This window comes from Martes martes (genome assembly GCF_963455335.1).
Source record: "Martes martes genome assembly, chromosome: 7".
Lineage (NCBI taxonomy): Eukaryota > Metazoa > Chordata > Mammalia > Carnivora > Mustelidae > Martes > Martes martes.
This window is the reverse complement of record NC_137894.1, coordinates 1564328-1577977: the sequence shown is the minus strand read 5'-3', so window position 1 is coordinate 1577977 and position 13650 is coordinate 1564328. Positions and strand designations below refer to the sequence as shown.

Below are 13650 nucleotides of genomic sequence, written 5' to 3'. Positions count from 1 at the left end.
GGTGGGACTCTGACGCCACGGGCCCGGCTGAGGGCGCTCCAAGGACCCAAAGCCCAGAAAACGGGGGTCTGCTGGTGAGCAGAATCCGGGAAGCCCTGAGCCCTCGGCTGGGTCAGAATCCTCACACCGTCTGCCTGGGAACCTAGGGCCGAAGGAGACTATACAGCATCTTCTGGGGAAAAGTTTATTTTGTTCATTTCTCTTGCTTTGCACTTCTGCTGACCCACTCACTTAGCTCAGCGAACGGGTCAGCAGTTTTCTCTTCAGGATCGGAAGACGGACGTTTCCAACAGGAGGGACCACAACACAGAGCAGGAGGTCCGGGAAAGCCGCGAGTGCTGAGGCCAGGGGCCGAGGCTGACGGCTGTGGGAAGGTTTCGGGACGGAGCCTCACCTTCATCACGGCCCCCCTGTCTACGCTGCCTGCCCCCCCCCACCAGATGTGTCTCCCGGGAGCCTGTCACGGGCCATCGAGGTCCCCAGCCTCCGCTCTCCGATTCAACCGACAGGAAGGCTCGCGAGCGTGGGCTCTGGAGGAGAAGAGGCCCCAGCCACGGCTCTGAGCCGTGCACCTCTGGGTACGTTACCGTCCTCAGCTTCCCTTTCTTCCCACGGTTCTTCTCAGTGGGAGTTTGAGAGGTTAAATGAGGTCTTGTCAACTATCACATGATTTCACTTACATGGGGAATTTAAGAAACAAAACAAAGATCATAGGGGAAGAGAGGAAAAAACAAAACAAGATGAAATCGGAGAGGGAGACAAACCATACGGGACTCTTAACTCTAGGAAACACACTGAGGGTTGCTGGAAGGGAGTTTGGTGGGGGCTGGGGTAACCGGGGGTTGGGCATGGAGGGGGCACGAGAGGGAATGAGCACTGGGTGTTACACGCGAGTGATGAATCCCTCACCTCTAGCTCTGAAACTAACAATACACTGTATGTTAACTAACTGAATTTAAATTAAACTAAAAAAATAAAAATAAATGAAGTCTTATGTGTGGAGGCTTGGTAAGGGCTTGGCACACAGGTGGTGCTTAATAGATGCAGCTGCGTTCACACCAACCACGTGCCCAGGGACCAAGGGAGAAGTAGGGGCCGGACGTGCGGATCCGCATGGCCGCCTGCTCTCCTCGCTGCCGAATGCTCGGTCACGGACACCGGGAGAGTCATTTCAAACATGGACCTGGCAACATTTTTGTGAATCAAATGCAGATAAAAAGGTTTGTTCTACTGAAAAAAAAAAAAAAAAAGTTAAAAAAAAAAAGTTTGTTCTTACCCCAGCGACTAGGGGGCGCGTAACACGTTTCTGCCCCCCATGGAGACACCCAGAGGGAGCCCCACCATCACAGGAGGTGAGAGCGGCCCCTGCGTCCGCCGAGGAGGACACAGGGCTGGGCGCCAGGCTCCCCGTCCTCCCGGTCATGGTCATGGCACAGCCACACACCCTCACCCCTGTGAGGGGAGGCACCCCTGGGCCCCCAGGATGGCAGAAAAGGACGCCTCTGCCGCAGGGTAGGCGGTCACCTGTGTCGGTTCCTTTTCCATGTCCTTTCTCTGAACCTCACGCCCCCAACTCGAACAGGTCTCAGCCCAGCAGGAGCAGACGGTCTGTCTCCAGACTCGCCTTTCGCTCCTGCCTCCCAGGCCCTGCCCTCACGTCCCCCTCATGTCAAGGGGTGCATGAGCTCTTCATCTCTCCAAGTGCACTCTGGGGCCCCTCAGAACCCAGTGATGCTGGGGAACCCCAGGAATGGGATATCCTCCCTCACGTGGGGCTCCCCCGGCTCCTGCACCCCAAGCACATTGTCCCACGACCGCCTGGCGGCCAGTCCCACGCCCACCACCACACACCAAGGCCCTCTAGACCCTTCCATTGACCCGTTGATCCTGTAAAAGCCCTCGGGGTGGGGGGTGGGATGGGGAGGCCCAAAGCTCCTGTTCGCTTCAAAGATGCGCCAAGCGAGGCTAACAGCGTCTGTGGGTCTGCCCTCCCTGCGGCGCCCGTAAGGGCAGAGAATAGAGCCCAGGCCCTGGGTTCACACGGTGGTTTATAACGTCTGTAACATGCGACCCCCCCCCCACCCAAGCCATGCTAACACCTCTGCTCTCCCCAAGTCCTCAAGGCCTGTCCAGCTGTGAGAAGGATGGCCCGGGGCCCAGGCTACCTGAGCCGTCGGTGGACACGCTTGGGGCCACCGGCAGACCCCTTCTAAGCTGCTGCCCTCGTCTACACAGCAGGAACCAATACTAGCGGCTTCTCACTTGGCTAGAACGAGAAGCACACGCGAAAACGCAGAGACACAGGACCCCGGCCCAGCTCGGAGGACAGGCCCACGGAGCGCCCGCCACGCGGATCCTGTCACATGGGTCACCACGACTGTCCGCCGGCCTGGCAGCCGCACCAGTGCCCAGCAGCACCACCGCCCAGCTGCACCACCGCCCAGCAGCACCACCGCCCAGCAGCACCAGCGAGCTCCGGACCAGCGCAGCGCCCGCCCCGCGCCCAACGGACGTTTCCAGCGAAGCCTCATGAGGGTTTAGGGGAAACATAAAAGCCAAAGACACAGAGGTCACACAAGCACCGCCCTGAAGAAAGCAAATAAAATCTGATCTCGGTCCCCCGCGCAGCGTCTCTCCCCGGGGACAGCTACTCTGTCCCCGCCCCGGACGGTGTCGGGACTGCGGTACCTGCTCCGTCAGGAAGGAGGGCTTGTAGGCGCCGTCCGTGGACTTGTTGCCGGTGCCCCTCATGGACTTCATGTGCGACACGGCCATGCGGAGGATGGTGAGTTTGTCCGGCTTGCGGGCCAGCGCGCTGCACGTGGGCACCATGTCCGACAGCTCCGTGATGTACTGCGTCATCTTGTTCCGCCGCCGCCTCTCGATCTCGCTGTGGTTCTCTCTTCCCGAAAGCATAAGAACAGGGCAGGGGCGGGGAAAGAGACGCGTCAGAGCAGGGGTCACCGCCAGCGGGACAAAACGGGGCACATCCGCGAGCGCCAAGTGACCAGGAGCCACGCGCGCCCAGGGGCTGGCGCCTGGCATGCTCGCGGCGGCGCTCGGGGTCCGGGCGGCCCGTGTCCCTGCATGGGGGGAGGGGGGTGCACAGGCCGCCACGGGGACCTCCGTCTCCCCTCGGAGTGTGTCCCGAACCTGCCCTTCGTTCCCAAGCACCCAAGTACGCTCTCTAAGCACACAGTATTCTGGCGTTATCCTTCGGCCGCGGGAGGTGAGGCGGCCCGCGCTCCATCCGCGCACCGGGATCCGCACGCAGCGGTCCACGCACCAGGACCTGCACACTGCGATCCGCACGCCGGGACCCGTGCACTGGGATCCGCACACCCAACCCGCACGCCGGGACCCGCGCACCAGGATCGACACACCCGATTCACACACTTTGACCTGCACACCTGATCCACGCGCCAGGATCAACGCATCAGGATCCGCACCCCCGATCCACGCGCCGGGACCCACGCGCCGGGACCCACGCGCCGGGATCCGCACCCCAGATCCACGCGCCAGGATCCATGCATCAGGATCCACACACCCAATCCGCACGCCGGGACCCACGCGCCGGGATCCGCACACTCGATTTGCACACCGTGACCTGCACACCCGATCCACGCGCCAGGATCCACGCACCGGGATCCGCACACCTGATCTGCACACCAGGCCCTGCGCACCTGGACCCACACGTGGTGGGCGCGCTCGGACCTGCACACAGGGGGAGCTACCCCCGCGGGGATGTGTGCTTTCCTTTGGCCCCAGTGTGAGAAGCACCGCGGGGCCCCGCCATCCTTCCATCAGACAAAACTTTGCTCTGGGCCCCGCACATCTTCTACGGCCTAGGACAGGCTCTCCCCTGGCTCATTAACCGGCCCACAGCCAATTAATCATTAAAAGGCAGTGAAGGATTACTGAAGTCAATCTCTGTGGTGGGTTACGACAGAAGACTAGTAGAGAGGACGGTGGAATGTTTGCATCTTGCTATCACTACTTTTAGGATGAAAGAGTAGGTGCCAACTCAGCTCCACACCCCGGCACAATCTGTTACCTGGGTTTAAAGAATGGTCTAGAAAGACATGAGATGTCTGCAGGAGGACTTAGGGTCTCACTGGGGCTCCGAGCAGGAGAGGGACACGGACAGCACAGGGTGGATGAGGCTGCCTGCCCACCCCGTGTCTACCAAGTGGGCTGAACACCCACCCTCCCAACCGGGCAATACACCGGCCATTGGGCACAACCACGCGCCAGCCGTGCGCCAGCCGCACACACTGAGGGCCGCTGCCTGCGCCAGCAGGGGAAGGCAGGCCCACAGCGGAGCTCATGGCACTGGTACGAGCTGACCAGCCCGGTGGGCACTTTCCACCCTCTCCACCCCAGGAGCAGTGAGCCGGGCACTGCAGGCGAGGGGACGAGAGGAGACAAGGATCACTCATGCCCCTCCTCCAGCAGCCGGGGGGTTAACTAGGAGGGAGAGGAATTGCCTTGCACAGTCTAGAAATGAAGCCAGGATAGAGTTAAACCCTGTGAAAGTATGTGGAACATAAAAACCATGGGGCAGGAGGAGAAAGGACAGAGGCGGTGGCCCAGGGGGCCACAGGGCCGGAGGGGTGGGCCGAGACCAGGAAGTGTAGTGTGGGAGGAGACCAACGGGATCAGAAAGGTGCAGGCAGGCCGGGTGCGGGGCAGGCTCAACCCGGAAAGCAGTGAGGAACAGGGAGCATGAGAAGTCGGGGGGCTGCCTGAGCCCAGAGGGAAAGCTGGGAGAACCCACGAGCTGAGAGCTGAGCAGTGGGACCAGTGCAAATGCCCCGTGGCAGCACCCGCTCCTCAGGGCAGACCCCAGGGCAGGGAAGGATGCCCATTATTTAGGAGAAATGGCTCTTGGGTAATTGGACAGGGCTTGGTTACCATGGGGAGAAGAGAGGTAACCACTTGGTCAGGGGAGTCCCATGTGCTGCATCAAACTCCGAGTCGTTCCCTGGAAGATACAGGGAAGATCCTCTCCCTCCTCTCCGCCATTCCAAAGCAGGTAAAGAAGCCGCAGGAGCCCACCCAGACCTGGCCTTCCTCACCATCCCTCCCCTGGACCCTGCACCATGCACCCGTCACGGGAGGCATGGGGCACTGGCCCTGGGACTCCGGGAAAGGCTTGCTGAACTTGCCTGGGGCGCCCCCCACCCCCCCAGGCCAGCCTGCAGACAAGCAGGAGACTGTGCAGAAAACGCGGCCCGAGGCTGTGGAAGGGGGTATGGCACAGGGCAGGAAGCCTGGCCACTCGGGGATGGCGGTCACGATGCAGGGTGCAGCCCGCCCACCCCTCCGACCTCCTGCCCAGAGGCTCTCCTGAGGAGGCGATCGTGCCTCCTCCTCCCCGATAGCAGGAGGGGAGTTCTATCCTGCTGGGCTTTCAGGGAACACCCTTCCCGTCCCGGCCAGCCCTCCCCGGGCAGCAGGGCGGGATGTCAGGAGAGCCGAGAAGACCCGAGGAAAGCCATTCTGTGCAGCCCCACAACGAGGCTGGCCACGGGCCCTGGGAGGACCCATAGAGCCGTATCCAGGTGGGTGTTTCCCCGGCTCCCAAGGCTTCTCCGGAAGGGGCAAAGGAGGGCCCTCCCCGGGCAGCCGGCAGGCGCCCTGTCCCCCGAGCTCCACGCTAGGCAGTTTTCTGCAAGGTGGCTGGGAGGCACCCGTACGCTAGGCTGAAGGTAAGGTTCCTGTGCAACACAGAGAGGGAGGCGGAGAAAGCCTCATTCCTCCAGAGGGGCCAAGCCCAGCCTCTGATCACCCCTGCCCCCCCGCGGGACACGCCCCCTCCGTGTTTCTACAGCTGCTCCCAGCTGAGCGGCCTCAGCGATCCCCGCCTCTGACCCCCTGCAACCACGCTCTGTGGAAGGGGGGCCTGAGGCTCAGAGGTCACTTAGCGGGACCAGACCAGGCTCCTCACCACCCTGCTCCCTGGTCCTGGATCCGGAGCCAGAACGCCCCTGCCTGAGAGGAGCAGTTGCCGCATCACGGGGGACGGAAATGCCGAGCCGCTCCCAGAGAGACACAGCTCAGCACCACTGATGACCCCGGAGAGGACTTCCACCCTGACCAAGCCTGCTGCTATCCGGACACTCTCCCTGCAAGTCAAGCTTCGTCTCTGCAGGACGGAGGCGGAGGAGCGGGCAGCTGGACGAGGGGAGAAGGGCATCGCAACCGCCTCAGTCACACGAGCACCAGACATCGCTCCGGAGAGACGGCGGGCTCCACCGGACACAGATTTCCGTCCGAAGCATCTTGACCCTAATCCCAGCCCCGACCTACGGAAACCGGGCGTCCCAACCACACCCCTGCCCTTCTGGTTGCTCGTGGGCCGCCCTCTTCCAGGGTCAACCCAGCTTGTCGGCAACACCTTCCGGCTCATGAGACCCAAAGATGCTGGGGCACAGAGGAGTCTAGAAAGTCTGGGAACGTTCCTCTCGGGTCCGCTGAATCCCTCCTTGCTGTCAAGAGAGCTCCCGTGGCCAATGCACGTGTCCCACATGTGGCGGCAGGTCAGATGACAGAGGACAACCCTTGCTGCTTCCTGGCTGTCCTCCCCGCCTCAGAAGGACTTTGGGCATCTTCCGACCTAGGAACAAACTAGCCAGCTTCCTCAGCTAAGTCTAGAAGCTTCTCAGCACAGTCTGAGAATTCCGCTCCATCGGCCAGGAGAGATCCCGGCAGGACACGCCCGCCACGCAAATGTCTTCCCCCGTCCGCGGGGCTGTAATCACCACACCTGCCAAGGGAACAGGTGGTAAATCCACACGGAAGGGTTCAAACCAAAATACCATCACACCCCCGAAGTGGAGAAAGCGCGCGCCAGCGTCCAAACCACACAGAGTCAAGCGGGAAGTATCAGAGATCAGAGTAGGTGGGATGAAACACAGGAGGCCGTGCCCGGGGGCGGCTGCCCGTCACAACTCCCCCCTCTGGATGACGTTAGGGTCGCTGGCTACACTCCGCAGACGTAACCGAAACTCCGGCAGGCGGAGCCGGGTGCTGCAGGCGTCCCGGACGAGAGGCCACCCGACCGTGGGACCTCAGGAAGGTCACGTAGACCCACTCCCGAAGGGTGAGAGAGCCCTGTGACACCGCCAGGGTTTTGGCTCCGAGCTTACTGGTCACCCCACGCCCGTGGCATCACAGCCACAGCCTCAAGAGCGCCTGCGAGGTCGTTTGGATGTTTGGAGAAAGGGTACAGAACGAGCCCAAATACAGCAAAAATGGGGTCGACAAGAATGACGGCAGTGAGCACTCGGTTGTTCTAAGTCGTAAAGCTCACGTTACAAATATGTGTCTAACGGAAACGTTACAAGTACATTTCTGTTCCTTTCTTTTAACGAACCGCACACACACGCATACACACGTATATGTAAGTCACACGAAGGACACGGCATGCGGCTCTGACCGGTGGTGACAGCACGGAGGTCAGCTGTCCGTCCCACCGGGACGACAATACTCACGCCCCTCCCCACGGGCGGCAGCGGAGCGCAGCAGCGGGCGCAGGAAGAAACCCCGGACTCATCCGAAGACGGGCTGCCGGGGGGCGGGCCACGAAGGAGGAAGATGGTCTGAACCACAGAGGAGGGGGCTGGACCTCTCCTCCAGGGGGGCTCTCGGTCTTGCTGGGTGGGATGGGTGCTCACCACCCCCCAGGTGGGCTGGGGCACCCATCCCGGGCCAGAGCCAGAGGGTCTCGGGGCTGGCCTCCCCAGAGGGTCTGCCCCACTCCCAGAGGCCAGAGAAACTCCTCTTTGGAGAAAGGCTTTGCGCTGTGTGATGGGTTTTCCTGGAGACGGAGAGCCTGTCACCCTCCGCCGTGGGGGACCATGACTGGGCAACGGGGACTCCTCGAGGCGCCCATGAGGTCAGGCTGCCCTCCCCAGACTCAGCCTAGGAGAAAGGTCGCTCTGCACCCCTGCTCCTCCTGGCCTCTCTGGCCAAGACGCCCCTCCCGAGACACGCAGGCCCCCCCGTCTCTACCAGCCTCGGGGCCCTCGTCCCTGCGGCCCATGGGCTGCACCAGCAGACGCCGCACAGTGCAGGGGACCGGCACCAGCACGCCAGCAGGCTCGGTGTGAGGGGGCAGGTCGCGCACCCTCCAGCGGACCTCCGCCAAACCCCCGACAGCTTCAGCGTCCCCTGTGTGCACACGGCTCCCGGCCGCTCCCCTCCGCTCCGTCCCCCTTCCTCGTCGGGGGTGGGCGAGGCTAACACCGTGCCCGAGACGGGGGTCTGGGGAGCCCAGGGTGGACCCCGAGGTTGCCTCCAGAGGAAGGGGTGGGAGAACGGGACGGCCCAACGGCCGCTGCCGACGGCGGCTCCCTTCTGTGAGTGTCCAGTCGCCCCCCGCTCTCCCACGGGATCGACCTCACGCCTTCCCAACTCCTGGCTTCGCTCTGGCCGCTCTGGAGCTGGGCCTGGGGCTCAGCCCCCTCAGCTGTCCTCTCCTTGGCGCCCACCGTTGGGGCCGCTGTCCCCCCGCTGCACCTGAAGGTCCTCCAGCCCTCGTCTGCGGGCCGTGGGCATCCCTGGGATCCAAGCAGGGGGCCGTCGCTCTAAGAAAACAGACGACTGACCTCCTCTGTGACTGTGGCCATATTTCCCGGAGAAGAACTGAGACGGGAGGTCTGAGGGCAGGCAGGACGGTCGAATTTCAGACCACCCTCGAGGAAGCCTGGGAAAGTCGGCTGGGCAGGCCTCAGGGCAGGGAAGGCACAGCTCAGCCTCCGCAGCCCCGAACCGCGCCGGGGGCCATCCCAGCACCTCGGCCACCCTCCTTCACGGGGCCAGCCGGAGGGCCTCTTCAGGGCTGAAGAGCAGACGGGCAGGGGGGCAGAAGCTGCCCCCGACGGGTAGCGCACCACGCTGGTGGGAGGGCACCCCTGCAGATGCCCTGCCGCTCCCCTTCATGGCCGCTGTGGCCCCTCGCCCAGGGGAGGGTGGGGGTGGTCCGTGCCGTGGCCCCAACCCTGAGGGGCTCAGGTGCACCCACCGGCTGACGGGTCTTCGGCCACTCCCCCCCGGGAGATGGTGATGTGACCCCAGGATCCTGCAAATTCTCCCAGAAACAGCAGCGAACGGCGCACACCCGTCCCGTCCTCCCTCCGGTTTGTCCGCAAGGGGGCAAGGCCGCAGCCTTTAGAAGCCTCAGTCTGCGCTCTGATGCGCTGACGGCCTGAGCGGACCGCGGCCCAGAGGAGAAGGATTGTCTCTTAATGCGGGGCCTGCAGACAGTGAGCTCCTTGTGTCCGCACAGTGACTTAACCACGGACACTGGTCCTCGGTGTCGAGCGGACATCCCTCTGTGTCTCTCCTCCTGTTCGTCCGGAGACCCCAGAAGTCATCATTTCCTGAGCTCAACATGGTCTAGAATGTTATCTCGAGGGGGATCCTGACACGGAGACACCAAGAGTCCTCCCGTCCTCAGGAAGGGAGGCTGTGGGAGGTGAGCAGACCAGGGGGGTGCCCGTGCCCTCATCCGAGGCTAGCTCTGCTTCGGGAACGAAGCTTTTCCCAAGAAGCGGGTGCCATCCAAGCTGAGGCTCTCTCGGCACCGGGGGACAGCACCCCATGCTTCTGTTACCCAAACTCATGTCTTGTTCTGATGAGAAAACACAGGGTCATCAGCACCGCACAGCAGTCACCGTGTCCTCTCTGCTGTCTCCCTGAGCGCTGGGGGGGACATACACACTGTGGGTCCTACGGACATGTGACTCCGGGAGGCCAAGGCAACGGGACGCCTACACCTCTCCAGTCCAGGGGGCCCGGGGGGAGCGTACTCAGTCACTGCCACGGGGTGAGCAGACCAGGGGGTCCACGGGCCCAGGGCTCCCCAGGGACATCGTTCTAAGAACTTTGAAAAAATAACCCAGAGCATCATTCCAAGCTGTGAAGTGCAGAGAGCAGAGGAAGGGACCCATCACCCGGGGCAGGGGTTCAAGTTCGTCAGCAACCCGGTGTTAGGACTGCCTGGAGTTGAGGACGGATGTCCAGGCAGGCCCCTCCGTGAGTGACCAATAGAGAGGGGCACTCTGCTAAGATTGATGGCGTGATCCGTGCCTCTCTCAACACTCCCAAATCCGACTAACTTCAACCAAACAAAGCCAGAAAAAAAGAGAGAAAGAGGACCAGTCTGCAGGGTTGTCTCTGCCTTACCATACCCGATGGACAGACCACCACCTACCCCGTGACCCCCTGTCCTCTCAGGGACACAGTCTGCACTCAGGTCAGCCCCTTGAGCCCGGCTCCCACGCTGTCACACGGCCGGTGAGCAACACGGCTCTGAGGCCCCCACGGGGCAGTCTTACAGCCCGTGCCCAGGACGGGGCCACCCCGTGTCCTTACGGGGGCTGCACCGCCCGTAGCAGCAGAAGAGGCCATACCTTGAGAGTCTGTCCCAGACTTGAGCTCTAGCCTGCGTCACCATAAAGCTCGGCGGTCACTGTCTCAGTTAAAGGCCAACCCAGCTAATACCCCGTTAGTGACATTTTGAGGCCAAGCGTCCTCCCTCGGTGACATCGGCCGGGCATGGCCCATGCCGGATCACCCGCAGGCACAGGACGAGGGGCAAGCAAGGGCTCTGATGACAGGCAACGGCTTCCTCAGCAACAGAAGACCCTGAAATCCCTGCGATCGCCCCGCAGAGACGGCTAGCCGCTGGCCTCTTGAAGACCAAGGAACGTAAACTCACCTTGAAAATTTGCTGGGTCCTTCTCCGTCTTCATCGTCAAAGTCCATCCTGAAAAGCCAAGAGCACGAGGAGCTTCAGTACAGACAGAACATTTCACGGGCGACCCGAGGGGCTGGCCCCACCCAGGGGGCCTCGTTCGGCCGGCCAGTCCCAGGCCCAGCCCTCAGGAAACACCACCTGCGTTTCGCCCTTTATCTGATGCTCCGCTGTCAGCAGGCTCAGAAAGCTCGTGGGGAACCGGAGGCTCTCGGGGCTCTAACGTGCTGCCGGACGACGTGGCCACTCTGGGTGAGTCAGAGAGGGGCGTTCCAGGCCACTGTCCCCTAACGTCCAAACCCAAACAAAGGCTTGGGGACCGAGAAACAGTCATCTGGGCCCGGAGCGACCCGAAGGACCCGCCTGCTCATTAAAACTCACCCAATACTCAGAACCCACTTCCCTGAGCCTCTCAGTATAAACATAAATGAAAAAGTCTTGATGGGTATGTGTTTCACTAATAGCCCAAAACTGTCCTTCTCGAAACACCAGTCCCCTCTGAGGTCAGTTAACATTACCCCGAAGACGCTGGGGTAATTCATTAGTAGGAACTGTACCCGGAACTTCTTCCAAGGACAAAAGGCGAAACAGCACAGATCTCCCCGTTCTCTGGGATGTTCAGGGGAATGCTCGGGGGGAACGCCCCGGAGCCACAGCATCGCCATCCCGCTCTCAGTGGACCCGAGGGGCCAGGCGATGTGCAGTCCCATGGGCTCCACACGGAAGGGAGGCTGGCCTGCCCGGCAGCCGGCACAGAGAGCTGAGCCCAGGAATGAGGGTCTGCCGGCCTCGTGGGGAACGGGACCCCCACCCCCGGCTCTAGGTGGGTAACGGTGACTCGGGGAACGAACAGGAGGCCCAGGGCACAAGGAAGGGCCAGGGTGCAGAGGCAGAGCTCTGCCCACATGCATGCACACACACACACACGCCCACACATACATACACACACAGAGACACACGTGCATGCACATGCACCCACACGCACGTGTGCACATGCACCCCCCACACGTGTATGCACACACACGTGCACATATACACCCACGCACACATACATGCACACGCAGACACCCACCCACCCCCACACACACACAGGAGAGGACCCTTATGAGACACGATCTTCTCTCAGCTGGGCACTAACTCGGGGAACTTAGGAACTGGATTTAAGACAAAGGAGTATCTTCTTCTTTAAAATGGGACCATTCACTGATTTTTGTTTTGCATATGTGCTGGGTGGCCACGGCCCAAATCTGGGCACCCGTCTGTCTGGGATGACCGGAGGGACTAGAGTCCCTCATTTCCAGGCACGTGGGCCACACGGGCTTCCAGAAGCAGAAGAGCAAAGGCTAAGTTAGAGGAGAGCAGGGACAGGCGACAGCAGTGAAAACGGACACACCACGGCCCCTGGGGCCCAGCAGGCCGGGAGGACACGCGGTTGGGAAGGGAGAGGAGAGTGAAAGACGGCGCGCACATCCTGCAGTGACACACGGCCCCCAGGTGGCCGCGGGAGACCCCCCTGCACTGTGGGCAAGTGGGGACCAAACGCAGGGACTCCCGCTCGGAGCGAAGCCATCCGCAGCCTACGTAGCCACCACGCCACCACTTCCCCTCTACCAGAAGTGACAGCGTCACTGACCCACCAAAAATGCCCCGGGGCCACAGAGCCGTGGAGCCACACTGACCCCCAGTGCTCACCGCGGGAACAGCAGCACACGGACATGACCCAATCCCCAGGGCCACGGACATGACCCAATCCCCGGGCCACAGACATTTCAGAGTTGCGGGAAAGAAACTGCATTTTCAAAATTCCTCAGGACGTATGTTAGCAGGTGGCAAAGCCTCGCGTGAGCGTGAGATGCCAGCACAAGTTCACGGGAGGGTGATAACCGGGCTCTGGCAAGGTGCCATGTATCGGTCAGCCCCTTGGCCTCATCCTGCAGGATTTTTGGGGTGTTCGGGGTGAAAAGCATCCCGATTTTCCCGGAGGTGAGAGCATCCCAGGATGCAGGCCTTCAGTGCTAAAACTGGGAAAAACCCAGGCCAACCAGGGTGGTTGGTCTCCCTGGTTTTCGGGAGGACCATTGTATTCTTTACCCTGGACCCTGATCACCCAGACAGGCGGGGACACGGTCCCACTGAGGCCAGGTGAGCTGTGGCTCCGTGGAGGGAGCCGAGGGTGTAAGGAAGGGGCAGCCCTGCTCTGGAACCAGGGTTTCCTGGTGTCGGGGGGAGCTCGGGTTTGTCTACAGAAACTTAGAGACCACGAAATGGGGCCTCCCCGTCCGTGCATAGGAGGTCACACACGTGCAGTGATCAGATTCCGTCATTCGGAAGAGCGTGATGTGGGCGTGAGCCCCGAAGAGACATCAGTCCACGGACGACTGGTCAGGTCCTCGGGGCGACGCCCCTGACCCCACCAGTCTCGCGCTCCTGGGGGCGCAGGTTCCTCAGAGCGTCACCCCCCAGGACACTGCCATGGCCGTCCATCACCACGGCCGATCCCCTGCTTTAACCGTGCCCGTAATAGCTGGGCTTCTTTCTTCTGCTATAAAAACTCTAAGTAAATCATCCTTTGTTTTATGTCTCTTACGTGCCTCTATTCCCCTGAAGCACCTGGCTAATGAGAGAAACCCAGCTACGACTCCGACGTCCCACTGTGTTCACGCTGAAGAATTCGGAACGACACGTGGATGCTGTGAGAGTCTTCAAAGGATGGGCTGAAGCCGCACTGCCTCCCTTTCCTGTCAATGAGCGAGAATTCTCGGTTGATAAAACACCAGGAAAGCACCTCTGAACCTGGAACTAGTCAAGAGTGTGCGACGGGAGTCCCCAGGACCGGGACTGGGTAACAATCACGCATTATCGAAGGGCCGTCATCAGACGCTCTTAGG

General features: G+C 61.6%; 1 protein-coding gene across 1 annotated transcript in view; it reads right to left on the bottom strand.

Annotated features, from left to right (window-relative positions):
* The window catches only part of ARNT2 (aryl hydrocarbon receptor nuclear translocator 2), a gene marked incomplete at its 3' end in the record, with an annotated part of 141015 nt that overhangs the window by 88048 nt on the left and 39317 nt on the right, over positions 1-13650 (bottom strand). Inside the window, exons 3-4 of the mRNA XM_080808935.1 lie at positions 10727-10774; positions 2689-2902 (exon numbers count right to left, since the gene is read on the bottom strand). Of these exons, the coding sequence (XP_080665061.1) occupies positions 2689-2902; positions 10727-10774 (262 nt within the window). The remainder of the gene's footprint in view (positions 1-2688; positions 2903-10726; positions 10775-13650) is intronic.